The sequence below is a fragment of the Myotis brandtii genome, unplaced genomic scaffold, assembly GCF_000412655.1.
Source record: "Myotis brandtii unplaced genomic scaffold, ASM41265v1 scaffold1080, whole genome shotgun sequence".
Lineage (NCBI taxonomy): Eukaryota > Metazoa > Chordata > Mammalia > Chiroptera > Vespertilionidae > Myotis > Myotis brandtii.
This window is the reverse complement of record NW_005353677.1, coordinates 461800-479985: the sequence shown is the minus strand read 5'-3', so window position 1 is coordinate 479985 and position 18186 is coordinate 461800. Positions and strand designations below refer to the sequence as shown.

The following is an 18186-nucleotide window of genomic DNA, read 5'->3' as shown; positions in this document are numbered from 1 at the left end:
AGAAAAAAGAAAAAAAGGACAGGTTGGGAGCTTCAGTTGCCCGCCAGCCTGAAAACGGCCCTCAGCCCCTCACCCAGACTGGCCAGGCACCCCAGTGGGAACCCCCACCCTGAAAGGGGTGTGACCAGCTGCAAACAGCCATCATCCCCTCACCCAGGCTGGCTAGGCACCCAAGCGGGACCCCCACCCTGACCCGGGACACCCTTCAGGGCAAACCAGCCGGCCCCCACCCGTGCACCAGGCCTCTATCCTATATAGTAAAAGGGTAATATGCCTCCCAGCACCGGGATCAGCGGAGCAGCGAGGCCTCTTAGCACTGGGATCAGCTGAGCAGTGAGGCCTCACTGCCCCTGTGTCAAGCAGAGCCACGAGGCCTCCCAGCACCGGGATTAGCGAAGGAGTGAGGCCTCCCAGCACCGGGATCAGCAGAGCCTCGAGGCCTCCCGGCCTGGGATCAGCAGAGCCACGAGGCCTTCTGGTCCCTGGAGCAGTGTGACAGGGGGCAGCGCCCAAACCTCCTGATTGCCCTGCGGCTCTGTGTGTGACAGAGGGCGGGGCCACACCCCCCCCATGGGCCCTGCTCTGTGTGTGACGGGGTGGAGCCGCAACCTCCCCATCGGCCCTGCCCTGAGTGTGACAGGGGTGAGTGCCCCAACCCCCTGATCGGCCCTGCTCTGTGGGTGACAGGGGGCGGCGCCACAACCTCCCCATTGACCCTGCCTTGAGTGTGACAGGGGGCAGCGCCCCAACCCCCCTATCGGCCCTACCCTGAGTGTGACTGAGGGTGGCATCGCAACCTCCTGATCCGCCCTGCTCTGTGCATGACAGGGGGCGGCGCCCCCACTCCCCAATCGGCCTTGCTCTGAGCCCGACCAGGGGCTGCGGGGCAGGCACCTAGGGATTGGGCCTGCCCTCTGCCACCCAGGAATGGGCCTAAGCCAGCAGGTCGTTATCTCCCGAGGGGTCCCAGACTGTGAGAGGGCACAAGTGGGGCTGAGGGATACCCCCCCCAGTGCACAAATTTTTGTGCACCGGGCCTCTAGTTCATTTATAAAAGTCATGTTTACAGCCATTTGTAGCCATGTTTCCTACACAGGTTTAGGTAATAGTGTTGCTATATTAGTAGGAAGAGATCATTCATGGAGAAATATTACTACCTTGAAGTTACAGAACAAATTCCATAAATGCTAACATTCAAAAGACAAATTTAGCTCAGTGGATAGAGTGTCCGCCTGCAGACCGAAGAGTCTCAGGTTCGGTTCCGGTCAAAGGCACGTACCTCGGTTGCAGGCTCCTCCCCAGCCTGGGCCCTGGTCAGGGCACCTGCAGGAGGCAACCAGTTGATGTGTTTCCCTCATGTCGATATTTTTCTGTCTTTCTCTCTCTCTTCCACTCTCTCTAAAAATCAATGGAAAAATATCCTTGGGGGAAGATTTTAAAAAACAACAACATATTTAAGTCTGGCCTGTGTGGCTCAGTGGTTGAGCATCGACCCCTGAACCAAGAGGTCATGGTCCAATTCCCCATCAGGGCACATGCCCGGGTTGCAGCCAGGATCCCCAGTAGAGGGTGTGCCGGAGGCAGCTGATCAGTGTTTCTCCCATCCGTGTTTCTATCTCTCTATATCTCTCCTTCCTCTCTCTAAAATCAATAAAAACATGTTTTTCAAAAAGACAAATTTAGGTGCCTGTACAATGGGACAGACGCCACTCTCGAGAGTGTATTAAAGGTCTCATCTTCACCATAAAAAGAAAAAAAAGAGAAATTTAATTTCTCTCATCTTTAGAAGAAGAGAAACTGGGGAAAACATTTGAAGATCACCCCATGAGTCTGGGTCAAATATGATTAATGACATGACCTAACTGTGGAAGCCTCCCCAGCAAAGACAGCCAGGGTTTCTGCAAAGTGAGACTGTAGAATCGCACTTACATAATAGAAAAGACAGAAACAGCCTTAAAAGAAAAAGTTACAGCCTTAAACAAACACCTCATGTTAAGAGTGGTTATAGTTTAACTGATTTCAATTTGTTCTTTCTGCTTAGCTAATGTTTTTCTATAATAAACACTTATGATTTATATAAAATAAAATCAAGTCATTTTAAAGAGAGAAAAAGAATTAACTTATCTCCAATGGCCATATTTTTCAGCCCTTTCTTTGGAAAGTCACCAAAGAAGAGGCTTGCTCATACCTTAGTGAGATTTGATAAAATTCTTGAGACACCAACATGGTTTCGGGTTCTGCTTCTAACGTTTCTTGAAGCTCTGGCCTTGTCTCTGATGTCCTGATGCTTCTTGAGTAACAGAATGTGATAGCTAAATTTCTCCTTGCGTTTCAGTCAGCTGAAGTGCCCTTTGCCTCGTATCCCAGGCAGTGGTGCCACCAGCGCGGCCTTCTTTTTGCCACTCTGGAAAGCCCTGCATTCCTTCCTAGCTTTGCCTTTTGTTTTCAATCCGTCCATACATTGAGGTGAAATGTGCATTGAGGGAAAGGCCGGCATCTGAGGCGTACCAACAGATGACTTGTGCACAGGCACTCACCCACGTAACCCACACTCCAATCAAGATACCGCTGTCACCCCAGAAGCCTGCCAGCGCCAACTTTCCAGTCAATCCCCACCCCGAGAAGCAAGTGCTCTTTGATTTCTATCTGCGGGGTTTTCTGTGCCTGTTCTCGATCCTCATTTAAGCAGAATCTTGCTTCGTGTATTCTTTTGTGTCTTTCATTCAACCTAATGTCCTTGAAATTCAGTCCTGCTGCTGTGTCTCAGTGGTTCAGTGTTACTGCTGAGCAGGCTTCCCTCCATGCCTCTCCCACAGTTCTTTTACCCATTCTTCTGTTGAGGGACTTAACCATCCACTTTTTTTTAAAGTGGCTTTTTATTTTGTGAGATAATTCAGAGAAATTAATAGGATCTCATATAGTAAATATTAGTAGGAACAACTTTATCATCTAATTATTTGCTGCTGATATCTTTAGTTCAACATTTTTTGAGTATTTTTAAATTGTGGTAAAAAAGCATGTAACATAAAATTCATCATGCTGACCATTTTAAAGTGTACAATTCAGTAAAGTTGAGTATATTCACATTGCTGTGCAATGGATCTCCAGGACTTTCTCACCTTGTAAAACTGGAAGTCTGCACCCCCAAACAACACCCCATTTCGCCCTCCCCTCGCCCCTGGCAGCCACCATTCCACATCCTGACTGAATCTGAGCACGGCAGGTACCTCACACAAGTGGGATCGCACAGTGTTTGTCTTTTTGCGACTGGCTTACTTTACTTCACAGAACGTCCTCCAGTTTCATTCCTGTTGTGCGCGTGACAGAATTGCCTTCTATTTTAAGGTTGAATAAGATTCCACTGGGTGTGTACACCATGTTGTGCTGATCTATGTATTTGAAGATGGATATTTGTGTTGCTTTCACCTCTTGGCTATTGCGAATAATGCTGCCATGAACATGGATGTACAAATATTTCTTTGAGATCCCACTTTTAATTATTTTAGATGTAAACCCAGAAGTGGGATTGCTGAATCAGATGGCAGTTACATTTTTCATGTTTGGAGAAACTGGCAGCCTTTGCACATAGTCACTTGTGCCATTTTACATCCCACCAACGGTGCTTCGAATGTTTTCTGAAGGAGCCGAGTATTAGAGTCACACTTGAGGCCCTGGGCCACCTTTCCTTTCCCTCCTCTTTCTCTGCCCAGAGAGCCGCTGTCCTGCGTTTGGTCTCTGCTTTCCCGTCGTGTTTTTATGCTCTGCTACTGACTGATTGCACCTGCTACTATAGAGAAGACGTCTACAGCCGCTCTTACTTTGGTCATTCTCTCGCTAATGCCTTTCCTCTCTCTGGTAGTTGCTTGACGTCCTGTTACTACAAGTCCTCTAACTGTGGCCAGGTATTACGAATGGTTTTAAATGTCATTAAACTTACGTTGCTCAGTGTCAGAAAACACTTTCATTCTGAGGACCTGGGTCTTTCTTCAGTTCTGGAAAATCAGCAATAATTTCTCTTCAAGTATTGCTTCTTCACCATTCTCTCCACTCCCTTATTCTGGAATTTCTATCCAGCAAAGCTGGGGGCCTTGGAATCGCTCTCCGCCCTCCATGGCTTTCTCAGCCTTTGGCTGCCTCCACCTGCTGGTCGCCTCAGTGCTGAGTCCAGTGCAAACACACTCTGCATCCAGCTAGACTTCATCCCACTCACATGTCGCTTATTTCCATAACTACATTATTTCTTTCAACATTTTAAATTTACATTTTCCTGTTTAATGATTTAGAATTACTTCTTTTTAAAAATTTTATTACAGTTGATACAATATTAGTTTCAGGTGTATAGCATATTATTACTTCTTGAAGGGGAGTTATTTTTAATTTCTCTGAACACCTTTAAATATTATTATGTTAAAGTCTATCAAAATCTATAAGTTAATTTATTCTATGATGAACAAATATTCAAAATACTGATTCTGCTCGTTATTATTTTTCCACATAATTTGTCTCCCTGACTTACTTATTGTCTTCTCCTTTAAAAAATATATTGCCTTAATTCTTACACTTTTATTTAATAATAGTAAAACAGAGGGAGATGCTAGCCTCCCCTGATAATGCTGTATAAGTAGCACGCACAAGGATATTCCCTATATATTAACACACACTTAGAATATGGTTTCAGCCCAGCCAGTATTGCTCAGTGGTTGAGCATTGACCCATGAACCAGGAGGTCACAGTTCGATTCTTGGTCAGGGCACATGCCCGGATTGTGGGCTCGACCCCCAGTAAGGGGCAGTAGGAGGCAGTCAATCAATTTTCTCTTCAGTGATGTTTCTCTCTCTGAAACCAATAAAAATATATTTTTTAAAAGAATATGGGTTCAGGCTCTTCTGCTTATAAAATTATATATACTAGTGAAATATTCAAATAACTTGGAAATACTTAAGAAAAGAGGCCCTGACCGGTTTGGCTCAGTGGATAGAGCGTTGGCCTGCGGACTCAAGGGTATCGGGTTCGATTCCGGTCAAGGGCATGTACCTTGGTTGCGGGCACATCCCCAGTGGGGAGTGTGCAGGAGGCGGCTGATCGATGTTTCTCTCTCATCGATGTTTCTAGCTCTCTATCCCTCTCCCTTCCTCTCTGTAAAAAATCAATAAAATATATATTTAAAAAAAAGAAAAAAAGAGGATCTGTTTCATGTTGATATAGATGTTATTAGACTTTTTCTGTGCTTATATACAAAAGAAATACATGGTTTAAAAATTTTTAACAAAAAGTGCTATTTAATAATAAGCAGTTTTGTGGTATTAGATAGTAGGAATAGAATATAGTTTATTTTATTAATCCCCCATTGTTGAACATTTGGGTTGTTTCCAGGTCTCTGTAATAAACAATGCTATAAACACACTTTTAAATATCTAAAGTTGTGAGGAAATTTCAAAATAAAATATACACCTAAATCTATTTCATTATCCTTGCTTTTTATTATGTAGTAAAATATACATAACATAAAATTTACCAGATTAACCATTTTAAATGTGCAGCTCGGTGGCATTAAGTACATTCACACAGTTGCACACTCACCCTTGCTTTTAATTGTGAATTCACAGATTGATTAAAGAAATCTCTGTGACAAAATGCGCCGCTGACAACTCTCGAGAAACCTGAGGCTTGATGTTAGTTTTTAAGCATTTTCATATCTCTGCCTTTGAGAACGTGGGCTTTTGTCAAAGTAGCTGGGAAATGTCCTCGCTGTGAGGAATCCAAAAAGGAAGACTTGGCATTTGCCTGTTACATTTACAAATGTCATGGAAAATTACAAATGGGTTGTTGTTGATGCTGGACATTGAAGGGTAACGTGTCTTGTCCTGAAAGCTGATCAGGCCTGCATTTATTTTCACCTGTTTTAGGGGATCAGAGCCCATGCTCGTGAGGAGATTAAAGCAGCTATTCTAAAATTGACTTACAAATCATCCGGAGTTATTGTCTCTGTTTTAAAAAGAAAGCAGCACTTACTTGTTTTTCTGGAACCAAAAAAAACAAAACAAAAAAACCCTGGATCATGAAACAAAATAAAAATCATTGGTAATCCCCCCACTTGGAGTTGTACCATTTTAGAGTATTTTCTTCCATTCTTTTTTTCTATGTTAACATATAATATATAGTTTGTTTTCTTTATTTTATTTGACTTGCTTAGATCAACATTTCACAAAATGTGTTCAGAGGAATATCAATCTTATAGTATGTACTAATGTAAAAAGTTTTCTGTGCTCACCAGTTCAGAAAAAATATTTTCTCAATTTAGACGTTCACAATTCTCATTGGCATGTTCACAGCTCTTGGGTTAAGAGCTGTCTCTCTCTAACTTTCTTTAACCTAGCATTCTCCAGACGAATTTTGATCCTGGAATCTTTCTCTCAACATCTTACTGTTCTCAATAGGTGTTTGAAGATGATCGTACTGCTGTTGCTGATTCCAGCCTTTGCAACCTGCTAGTTTTTTCACCGTGTTTCACTCACACCAGCAAGCAGGCCTGGGAGCCGCTCTCTGCTGGCCTGGCGGGTGGGGCTGGGACCCCAAGGGAGAGCCCGACACTCAGGCCACCAGCCTTGAGCTCAAAGGCCTATCTCAGCTTTAATATCTGCAAAAGGAGGTCAATAAAAGTGATGAAGCATTGCAAGATTGCTGTGTGAAGAAACTGATATATCCTATCGGGCTCCAGGGGAGCGCTTGCCTCATAAATCCGGAGGCCATGCCGCCATGGGCCAGGGGGTTGGAGGAGAGCGCCAGGCATTTGTTTCAAACTCACAAAATCGTCTGGAAACTTGGAGCCAGTGAACAGAGTCTTGGTGACCCAAATGGAATGGCTAAGTGAATAGGACACAGAACTGATTTCTTTGGGAACATTTGGGAAGCATTCGCAGAAACGCAGCCCAGGTCCAGCCTGGGCTCGGGCTGGAGAAAGATGGCAGCGCCGGGCTTGCCCACCCGTGACTGGGGGAGGATCCGTGGACCATGAAGGCAGCACTCCTCTCACCAGCAGGACTTCTCATACATGCATCCGAGCTACACACGCTTCTTTCACATGGATTCTACATGCTCTTTTGGAAAGAATGAAAAGCCATTTATTTTTTCAGTCTTGAACAATATTTGTTAGGAATCAGACACTTTCCAGGCAGAAGAGTCACCCAAATTATGTGTGCTGTTATAATAATAACTAGGAGTTTACCATGGATTATGCCATTTGGATTTTTTCCAAAGTCCTATGAAGTAGGTCCGTTTACTATCGCATCTTTACATACGAAGTAATCAGCTAGAGGCTGGCTTGCTCAATGCAGAGAAGGGAAAGTGCTTGTTCTTGTTCCTACTACTCTCCTCCCTTGTCCAGCTGGCCCGTAGAGTGGACTCACTGAAGACAGATCGGTGAGCAGAAAGCGTGCACATTCACTTCATGTAAGTTTCTCACACACGGAGCCTTCGTGAGGGACCCGAGACTCCCAGGAAGGTTAAACGGTGTTTTTATACTGGGTCACGCGAAGAGCAAGTTATGGGAAATGTGACAGGACAGAGGGTATGAGCGACAGGAGAGGTCAGAGAGTCCTTCCTGCACCTGCTGTTTCTCAGATGCCTCGGCCTGGAATATTCAGTTGCCAGGTGCCATGCTGGGGGCAGAGTCTCTTAAGCTCTCTAGGCTGGACTGTAAAATAAGTGACCTGCAACAGCGCTTACACCTCAGACCCACCTGAAGCGCTTTCAAAAACCACAGATTCCTGGACCCAAACCTGAGGATTCTGACTCAGGGGCCCCTGGGTGGGGCCCGGGGTGTCTGTGCACTTCATAACCTCCGCTGGGGTCTCTGACCTGTGATGCCCACGGGGCCCTAAATGTAGTCAATTACCCCGCAGTTAGCTACGTCTCCGTGGTAGCAGAGCAGCCTTCTGATGAGAGAAGCTGCTGAGGTGGCAGCCGCAGAAACTCATTAAGAGAAAGCGCAGCTACATCATCTTTGTGCCAAGTGAGGCTAATTACACCACGAAACCCTCCCTGTCAGCACGCGGGCGGATGCACCGTGCGAGCAGCTGGGAGAATGTGCCCCCTCCACAGACGGAGTCAGAAGATGGGCGGGCATTCACTGAAGGCACGTCTCTTACAGATATTCCAAAGTCTGCTTGATCATCCAAAACATTTGGTCGCATCAAATCAAGTGGAATTCATCGGAATAGAATTTGAATCTGAAAGCTCACTAGCAACAGTTCAGATCATTTTCTGGGGAGAGCTTCATATTTATACATAAGTTGTTTTTCTATTTTCTTTATAAACAATTTCATCTAGAAGTCTCAGAGTTACTTTCTGTAAAAGCAAGATTTTTTTAAGTTCTTTTGTTTATTGTCATTAATATAATGGTTTCAATTGTGGAAATGGTTTATAAAATGTATTACATTTTACAATTGACTTTGTTTTTCTTTAGATGTTTCTGTGGTTATCCATGAAATACGAGAATAGTAATACTTAACATTTATTGAGGGTTTACTCTGTTATGCACCATCCCACTTAATTTACATATATATCTCTATATAACCTCACTTTGTTCTCCCAATAGCTGCTTATATTAAATTTTATTCTCCACCCCTTTTATATGATGAGAAAACTGGGATAGGTCACCCAAGGTCACTCGGGTGGAGCTGGGCTTGAATCCCTCATCCAGACCTTCCTTTCTCATATTTAGGTCAGTATTTTCCAAAGTATGAATTTTGGGAAGTGAATTGCACAAGATATTATTAAGGGATTTTTGGAAGAAAAAAAGTGTGGATTAACTAAATAAGGTTTTGGAATTTGGGCTAAACAAATGAGTTCCTTTCCTGTATGATTTTTCAGAGTGATGGAGCCATTTTTGGGGTCTAGCAATCTGAACCTGTGCCATTAACCTAATACACATTCTCATTGGCCTATAGTCTAGTCTCTGCCCCTTTAATTGTCTGGTCCTGCAAGACCTGTTTACTCCCATTTCAGAGAGGCCATAAACTGTCCCCAGACGGAGTTATCAGTGCTGGCGCCAGGCCAGGCCTTTAGTTGTGGTCTCAACGCCACAGCACATGGGGCTCTTTAAGAACTTGCAAAGGGAACCGGAAAAACCCTTGTTTGGGAGACAAAGAACTGGAAAAGGTATAAATAGGGAAATCTTCCTCCATGTTTTTTGCCCAGAAATTTGAAAGACATTTTTCTCTGGGCCTGCACGTAATAATAATAAAGTGTAGCTCCATTTCTCTAAGCGTTGCTTGGTTTTTCTCCGGTCTTCTGTAACAAGAGTATCTAAAAGTGTAGCTCCATTTCTCTAAGCGTTGCTTGGTTTTTCTCAGGTTTTCTGTAACAAGAGTATCTAGAAGGTCATAAACTTGCCGTAACTTTTTTGGCTCAGTGGATAGAGCGTCGGCCTGCAGACTGAAGGGTCCCATGTTCGATTCCGGTCAAGGGCACGTACCTTGGTTGCGGGCACATCCCCAGTAAGGAGTGTGCAGGAGGCAGCTGATCGACATTTCTAACTCTCTATCTCTCTCCCTTCCTCTCTGTAAAAAATCAATAAAATATATATTTTTAAAAGGTCATAAACTTTACAAATCTCTAAAAGGCAAATGCAGAATGTAACATTCCCCGGTCCTCCTTGAACACAACTCTTCTTGGTCGAGTCTTTTCGGACCACCGGCCTGCAAACTGAGTCTATGAAATAATCGCCTGCAAATCAGTGATCGGCAAAGCGGTTCACAAATCTCCCTGCCCAGGCCACGCTTTTACTCCCCTTCCACGGGGGCATAAGGAAGACCTGCCTGGTGTTCAACTGCAAGTTGCCACTATGCACCTGTGCTCTTTACTTTAAAAATGATTATGCAGGTAAATTGGTAATACTTTCCTGGGGAATCATTTACCTGTATAAATGCAAAGCCTCTCAACCTTAGGGAGTTCAAGGTCAGCCACTGGGATAGGAAGAAAACATTAAGACATCAATTTAAAACTCACTTTTGACTTTTTTTACATATGTTTTGCTAGATATGTGTGTGTATAAAACATGCGTCAAAATTATAAATTTTATTTATAATTGTTTATTACTATTATAAGTATAATATTTAAGAATATATTGTTTGAGCCCTGGCCAGTCTGGTTCAGTTGGCTGAGCATCATCCCATGCACCAAGAGGTCACAGGTTCTATTCCTGGTCAGGGCACAAGCCCAGGTTACAGGCTCTATCCCCAGTAGGGGACAGGCAGGAAGCAGACAAGCAACATATCTCTCTCATTGATGTTTCTCTCTCTGCCTTCCTCTCTCTCAAAAATCAATAAAAAATGTATTTTAAAAAATATATATTATTTGATTATGTATTATATTAAATATATATTATATACTATAAATATTTATAAATTATATTAGAATAGTAAAATTTACACACTTTGCAAATAATTTTGTATACATATACATTTATATATGATGGGTTGCAATAATATTATAACAGTAAAATATACAATAGCCTAGAGAAAAGCCCTGTAAGTAAAAAAAAAAAAAAAAGTACAAAAGATGTTGAGTTTTTATGCCTAGCAGAAAGGACTACAATGATAAACAAAAATGTTATTAGTGATGGCCTTTAGTAGTGGGAAAAGGGGAAATTTCCATTTTCTTTGTGCTTCCTTGTGTTGTCCTAATTTTTGTACAACAAATGTATATTTTTAATAAGTATTACATTCAGAGTTCCAGTTTTGGCAATTAAAAAGGGCATTCAATAACAAAGTCTTTTCCCAGACAGCCCACTGCCTCACAATTATCAAGGGTATTGGTGTCATGCAAAGGATGCATTATGTTGATAAAATGCGTTCAGTTACATGTATTCTTTTTACCTTTCATCACACACACAACACACAGTGTTTCACTGCTGTGTTAAATAATCTTGTACACCTGTCATTTCATCCGTGCGGGGCTTTACCTGTAGGTGAAAACATGGATAAAAAATTCTTGAAGTAGAATGGCTAGTTCAAAACACACCTCTGCCGTTTGGATGCATACTGCCCTGTGGAAAGCACGGCCATCCTCTAAGTCAGGAAAACGCTTCCATGTTCTGGCTTTTGGTTTTGGTTTTTACACTTCAGTTTAGATCCCTTTACAATTCAGCGGTTCTCAACCTGTGGGTCGCGACCCCTTTGGCGGTCGAACGACCCTTTCACAGGAGTCGCCTAAGACCATCCTGCATATCAGATATTTACATGACGATTCATAACAGTAGCAACATTACAGTTATGAAGTAGCAACGAAAATAATTTTATGGTTGGGTCACAACATGAGGAACTGTATTTAAAGGGCCAGAAGGTTGAGAACCACTGCTTTACATGTACCCTAGCTTCATGGACGCTCGAGAAAAACAAATTAGTTAAAATGTGCGAAGTCCCCCTCGCAGTGGAAATTCAAGTGCTGCCCGTCCCACCTGTTAGGTCACAGGATCCGGACGCAGATGGAACGCTGTCGCTGAGGCTCGGCTTACACACAGGGGACAGCAGCCCGGCTGCGGGTCATCGGCGTCCGGGCCACACTGCAGTGGAGAGGGAGTTTCACTTCAGTAGACCCCAAGGCGCTGGCTGGATCTGCATCCCGAAATAGTGTAAGTTGCTTTAATCGTTTAAATAAAAAGAAGGGCTCCGGGAGGGGTGGCGGCCTACATGAACGGACAGCGTGAGAGCCTGGAAAGGAGCTCCCATTCCCCCAGCCCTGCTCCCCGAGCCGAGCAGCTGCTGAAATGTCAGACGGATTTGCACAGCTGACTCAAGTTGCCGAAAAGAGAGCAGCATGGTGGCTCCGTAAACTGCGCCTGCAGCCGAGCCCGGCTTAATATAGACGCTGGGGCCCAGCCCAGCGCTCCTGCTGCCCAGCCAGCGGGGTCCTTGGGGGGATCTCTCAGAGGTGTTGACCTGGGACGCTTGTCAACCGGGGAGACTTCTTGAGAGCTTTTTAAGTCCTCTTTGATTATTTCTCCTTTTCTAGGAAGATAGAAAAAATACAGAAAAGAATCATGTCCGAGCACAGCAGGAATTCAGATCCAGAAGAACTCTCTGATGAAGAGATTGATGAAGATAAAATCTTGGCCAACTTGTCCCCAGAAGAGCTGTTAGAGCTGCAATCAGAAATCGAAGTCATGGCCCCGGACCCCAGGCTTCCCGTGGGAATGATTCAGAAAGATCAAACGGACAAGCCCCCCACGGGCACCTTTGACCACAAGTCGCTGGTGGATTACATGTACTGGCAGAAGGCGTCCCGGCGCCTGCTGGAGGACGAGCGCGTCCCTGTCACCTTCGCGCCCTCCCAGGTAACCAGGGGCTGTGCGCAGCCGAGCAGTGACGCCGGCCTCCCAGGGGTCCGCGTGGCAACAGATATTTCTCAAGATTTCATGTCTTGAGTTGTTTTGTTGCCACTTAAAGACTAAATCATAATATTTAAGGTTGGAACTCTCTGAAACATATGGTATAGCTGTGAGGGGAAAGTTGGTCGTTTCTTATAAATGCCTCTTTTTTTTTAAAAAAAATTGCTTTTGAGTTTGCTGTGTAGGAAAACTTGTAGTCTATAGACATGATATTTAATGAATTAACTCACAACCCAGAAAGAGTTGTTCTTAATCATTGTTTGGCTCACAAGCCCCTTTAAGACGCTGATGAAAGTTCTGTGCCTTCACTTCAGGCACGTACATACACATGCCGTATTTCACATACAGCTGCAAGGTGCACAGTCCCCTGAAGTCCATCCACATACCCTGCAATTGGACCAATCAAATAACTGAAAATAGCCAATATTCTCACAGGCCACTTGATAACAGTGATTAGTTTAGAGATTAATACCTATTAAGCTGTTTTAAATGTTTTCCTATGAAAAGTAGAATTGTGGTTGAATCTATAAACGGATTGTATTTAGCAGATTTTTTCTAATAGAGATCCCCCAAGTAAAGTCTCTTTTCGTTATCCCTGATAATACCGATAGACTTTGTCACATTAACGGTCACACTGGCCGCAGGTGGACAAGTTATAACTGTCCAGGTCAGGAGAATCTAAACATGAACTCAAGAACACAAATTGCTGGCTTGATAAGGTTAGAAATTTAAGATTCAATTTTCAGACATTTTACAATTGGAGTAAAAGCCAATTCTATATGAATTATTCCAGAAGAAAACTAGATACTTTTCACATCTTTTCTTCTCTTGATAGAATTTAAACAGCTTGATGGCTGGCTCCCCCTGCTGGGGAAGATGACAATTGCTAAGGGACTGTCAACTGTCTCTCCCAACCTACAATGTTATGTGCAAAAAGATCAAGTTCTTGTTCGGATGAACCTGTGACTCAAACTGCTAAAACCAGCTTTCAAAATGATACCTATGAGACATACTGGGCAGCAATCTAGCAGGCAGTACTGATAAAGACGGCCACTTTCCTTCCCAGATAAGCAATTTTTCCTAAATCTCTGCATAATCCTGTCCCCTGTGCAGCTGGAAATATTTGGTTTCTCCTAGAGACCTCCCTTCGAAAGGAACGAGACTAGTGAGCCTGTTCTGGAGTAGCCAAGGCAGTTTCCACAGAGCTGAGGGGACAAAGTCAAGGCTTTCGGTGTATTCCAACACACCAAACTGCTCTCATTTCCCCACAATATGTTCTTTTTAGGGAAACTTGATGTATACAGTTTAGCAGATTAGCAAGCATATGAGGAATGTAAATATTGGTTATAATAATAAGGAAATTATTGTGTAACTCTGGGTTATTGAATACAAAGATATCTATTCAGCTATATACAAAACAGTGTGTTGGTAGATAACTCCATAAGGTTTCAAAACAAATAATTGTTAGCTGCTTCTGAAATTGTTCAGAATTTTAAAAACAATACAGAGTCCGAACACTAAATCTACTAGGTTTCATTTTAATATATGGAATGAAGTTAAACACAGCCCAAAAATGTGTGCTTATGTGTCTATAGAAAATTATCTTTATTTTGGTTGTATTTGCTTACAAAACGACTATGTGTTTTAAACTTTGTTTAAAAAACACAAACACTCCTGAAATACACACTGAAACAAGTGAATATGCCCCAAATGCTTCCCCTCCTCACTTACCTCCATGGTTATTTATCTTCCTAAAAGATAACTACTAATTTGGTGAACAATACAACAGACTTTTTTGCTATACATTTATAAACTTTTCTATGTTGTATGTGTGTTCCACAAATGGAATACTATACATAGTTTGTTTGCTTACTTTTTCTCAATAATAAATCTTTTTATTATCTCCAGTAGATATTGCTCTACTTCATATTTCTCCACTGCTATGTATTCTAACCCTCACAAACCTCTCTTTCAGGAAAACACTCAAGAGCAGCATGAAGAAATGGACAAAGGTAATAAAAAAGTGGCCCAGTATTTAAGGGAAAATCTCAATAATGAAATCGCTGCAAGTAAAAGAGAATCAAAGGGCAGCAACAATGTCCAAGAAAAAGATAATGAGGATAACAATGATGATGAGGATGAGGATGATGAAGAGGAGGAGGAGGAGGAAGACGAAGATGACGAAGATGAGGATGATGAAGATGATGAAGGAGAAGATGAGAGTGAAGGGAGTGATGAAGAAACAAAAAGAGAAGAGAAAGACAAAATAAAGGAGCCAATCAGAAATGGTGAGAGCAACTGCCAACAGAAAACTAACAAAGCCTTTGAAGAACAGAAAGACAGACCACAGGCCCAAGAAAAAAGTGAGAAAAAAATATCAAAATTAGACCCTAAAAAGTTAGCTCTAGACACCAGTTTTTTGAAGGTAAGTGCAAGGCCTTCAGGAAACCAAACCGACCTAGATATTAGCTTGAGGCGAGTTAGACAAAACGATCCTGACATGAAGGAACTCAACCTGAACAACATTGAAAACATCCCCAAAGAAATGTTACTGGACTTTGTCAATGCGATGAAGAAAAACAAGCACATCAAGACCTTCAGCTTAGCCAACGTGGGCGCGGACGAGAACGTGGCCTTCGCCTTGGCCAACATGCTGCGTGAAAACAGGAGCATCACCACGCTCAACATCGAGTCCAACTTCATCACAGGCAAAGGGATCGTGGCCATCATGAGGTGTCTCCAGTTTAATGAGACGCTCACCGAATTGCGGTTTCACAATCAAAGGCACATGCTGGGCCACCAGGCCGAGATGGAAATATCCAGGCTTTTGAAAGCAAACAACACTCTCTTGAAGATGGGCTACCACTTTGAGCTCCCGGGTCCCAGGATGGTGGTGACCAATCTGCTCACCAGAAACCAAGATAAGCAAAGGCAGAAAAGGCAAGAAGAACAGAAGCAGCAACAACTCAAAGAGCAGAGACGGTTAATAGCCATGTTGGAGAACGGGCTGGGGCTGCCACCAGGGATGTGGGAGATGCTGGGAGGACCGATGCCGGATTCCAGTTTGCAGGAGCTCCTCCAGCCTCCTCCTCGTCCTCCCAACCCCCCAGCCGTCCCCTTCGGTCGACGAAATGAAGTGATGAAGAAGCCATCGCAGTCCCCTCCATGCAGGACGGACGCTGACTCCTTCCGGGGCGTGAAGCTCAAGAGGACCCAGCGCAAATCCCGGATGCCAGAAGCCAGAGAAAGCGCTGAGAAAACCAACCTCAAAGATGTGATCAAAACACTGAAACCAGTGCCCAAAAATAGGCCACCGCCGTTGGTGGAAATCACTCCCAGAGACCAGCTCTTGAACGACATTCGTCACAGCAACGTCGCCTACCTTAAACCTGTAAGTAGAAGGAGGGAGAAGCGGTGAACAAGCACCAATCCGCACGGCTCAGCTGGTCCCGCTCAGTTTAGCATCAGGACAGTCTCACTAACGGGCTCACTGGAGGTCAGAATTACTGGTTACCCACAAGGACATGCACCTGCATAGCTCCTGTAACAATAATATTAACATCGAACAGTCACTAGCACTTACTATAGGTGAGATTCATTATATGAACTAACTCACATGATCACCTTAACAGCCCCATAAGGTAGGTATCGGTATTCTCCCCATTTCATTGAAAGGAAGCTGAGGCTTAGAGAAGTTAAGTCACTTACCTGGGAGGTGCAGGTAGGAAGCACTACACTTGACATTGAAATTCAGTTCTGAGTCCAGGGTCAGGCTTTAATTCCCGCCAGCGTCCCCGAGCTGACCATGGAGGTTGTGAGGAGCCTGCTGTGGGAGTAAGAATGGCGCCTCGCGAGGCCGGCCATTTGCGGATGCCTGAGTGCTTCCAACCCGCGGAAAACTGGGTTCATTGTAAGTAGATGAAGGGAGACGAGCGGCAATTGCGTTTGTACTCCTCACTGTGTAGGCAAACGGTAGACTTCAGGTTAGCATCGCCACAAATTAGTAGTTTTAAGTATTTTACTACTATTTCCGTTTGAATATTTACTATGATTCACTATTACTGCTGCTGACATATGAAAATGTTCTATTCTTTGCAGGTTCAATTACAGGAATAAATTTCTTCTGTCATTACTAAGATAGCTTTAATGGAGGCTGAAAGGCGTACGTCCAAGGGGCCCGGGTGGGTGATAATTAGCTATTATTTTAAATCTAGTGTGTAATTTTAGTCAAGAGATGACATTGACAAAATAGTTAATATATTATTTCATCATAGAGAGTCTTTATTTTGTTGTTGTTAATCCTCACCAGAGAATATTTTTCCATTGATTTCTTTAGAGAGACTGGAGGGGAGAGGGAGAGACAGAGAGAGAAACACGGATGTGAGAGAGACACATCTATTGGTTGCCTCCCGCATGCGCCCTGACCAGAGCTAGGGATTGAGCCTGTAACCGAGGTCGTGCCCTTGACTGGAATTGAACCTGGGACCCTTTAGTCCACAAGCTGATGCTCTATCTACTGAAGCAAACCGGCTAGAGCTGGAGAACCACCATTTTTTCAAGATGTTTTAAACAAATTTTCCTGTAAGCATGTTCTTTTTCTGCTTCAAAAAGCTATACATTATAAATGAAGGTAGCTTTTACTTACACACACACACACACACACACACACACACACACACCTAGGACCCTATTCTCATCCCCTGGCAATGCAGAGCTGACAACATTCCATTGTTCTAGATCAGAACTGACTGTCACTTAGGCAGGAGTGCGGAACCTTCTCTCTGCCCGGGGCCAGTTGGACATTCATAACATCATTCGCGGGCCATAGAAAATTATCAGCTTAAAAATTATCCTGCTCTATTTGGTCAAACATTTAGTTGACTCACCCCAATGCCTTGGCAGGGCCAGCCCAAATGATTTCACGGGCCTCAGACCGCCTGTAGGCCGGACGCTCCCCACCCTGACGCAGGGGGACTCTGACTCTTGCTGGAGGTCACATGGGGTCAGGGGAGAGTTCTTTGCCTGCGCTTGGGCACAGCATCAAGATTTGCTGCACCTGCTCTTCTCCCGGCAGCCAGACCTCTGAGGGGTGGGTGAGGGGTTGTTTTGAGAGAAACTATCCCTCCGGTAACCAGTCACCAGTAAAGCATATCCAGCTGCCTTGGTGCGATACGGTCTGAAAACAACATTAGTCTGAAAAGAATGAAGAGAACTCTTTTTAAAATAGAAGAGAGGATGAAGTTCCAATGATCGTCTGACCCAGCTCCCTGCCTTTTGCGGGAATGTTTTACTGAGCAAACCTGCCTCCCCAAGTCTGTTCCACTCCAACTGACCACTCACTCGTTAATGCAACAAATATTTACATGCATGAGTGCGAGTGGCCCCCCGTCAGGGATGCCACGAGGGGTAAGACAGGTCCAGTCTCAATGGCATGGAGCATACAGTGCAGGTGTTGCCATCTTCATAGTCAAAGCACTGCCTTTTACTCAACTGAGAGCACCAGATCCTAAAGCACAGGACACCCTCCATGTACCCCCTGCTAAGTACCTCACTTTACAATTCCGATCAGTTCTACAGGGTTATCACTATTACGTTGTGTTTGTTCATGTCGACTAAGAAAAGCATGCTTCCAAGTGCACTCTGAATGGGCTTTCCATGAGGTCCCGCACATGGGCCTCCGCTTGGAAATGCCTTTCATGTGTGCAAGGGCGTGGCAACTCCCGCTGCTGTCAGGGCCTGGCTCGGCCTGCGGTAGGCACCTCTGCATGTGCCTCAGGGACAACATGTAACGCGGGGCT

At 44.1% G+C, this 18186-nt stretch overlaps 1 protein-coding gene across 2 annotated transcripts in view; it reads left to right on the top strand.

Annotated features, from left to right (window-relative positions):
• The first annotated feature begins 11472 nt into the window (after positions 1 to 11472).
• LMOD3 (leiomodin 3 (fetal)) overlaps positions 11473 to 18186 on the top strand; it is an 11879-nt gene continuing 5165 nt past the window's right edge. Inside the window, exons 1-3 of one of the 2 annotated variants that reach the window (XM_005857194.2) lie at positions 11473 to 11632; positions 12013 to 12334; positions 14364 to 15779. In XM_005857194.2, coding sequence (XP_005857256.1) covers positions 12041 to 12334; positions 14364 to 15779 — 1710 coding nt within the window. In that variant the 5' untranslated portion in view covers positions 11473 to 11632; positions 12013 to 12040. Of the gene's footprint in view, positions 11633 to 11860; positions 12335 to 14363; positions 15780 to 18186 lie in introns of those variants that run through there. The other variant, XM_014542524.1, reaches the window with a different exon arrangement.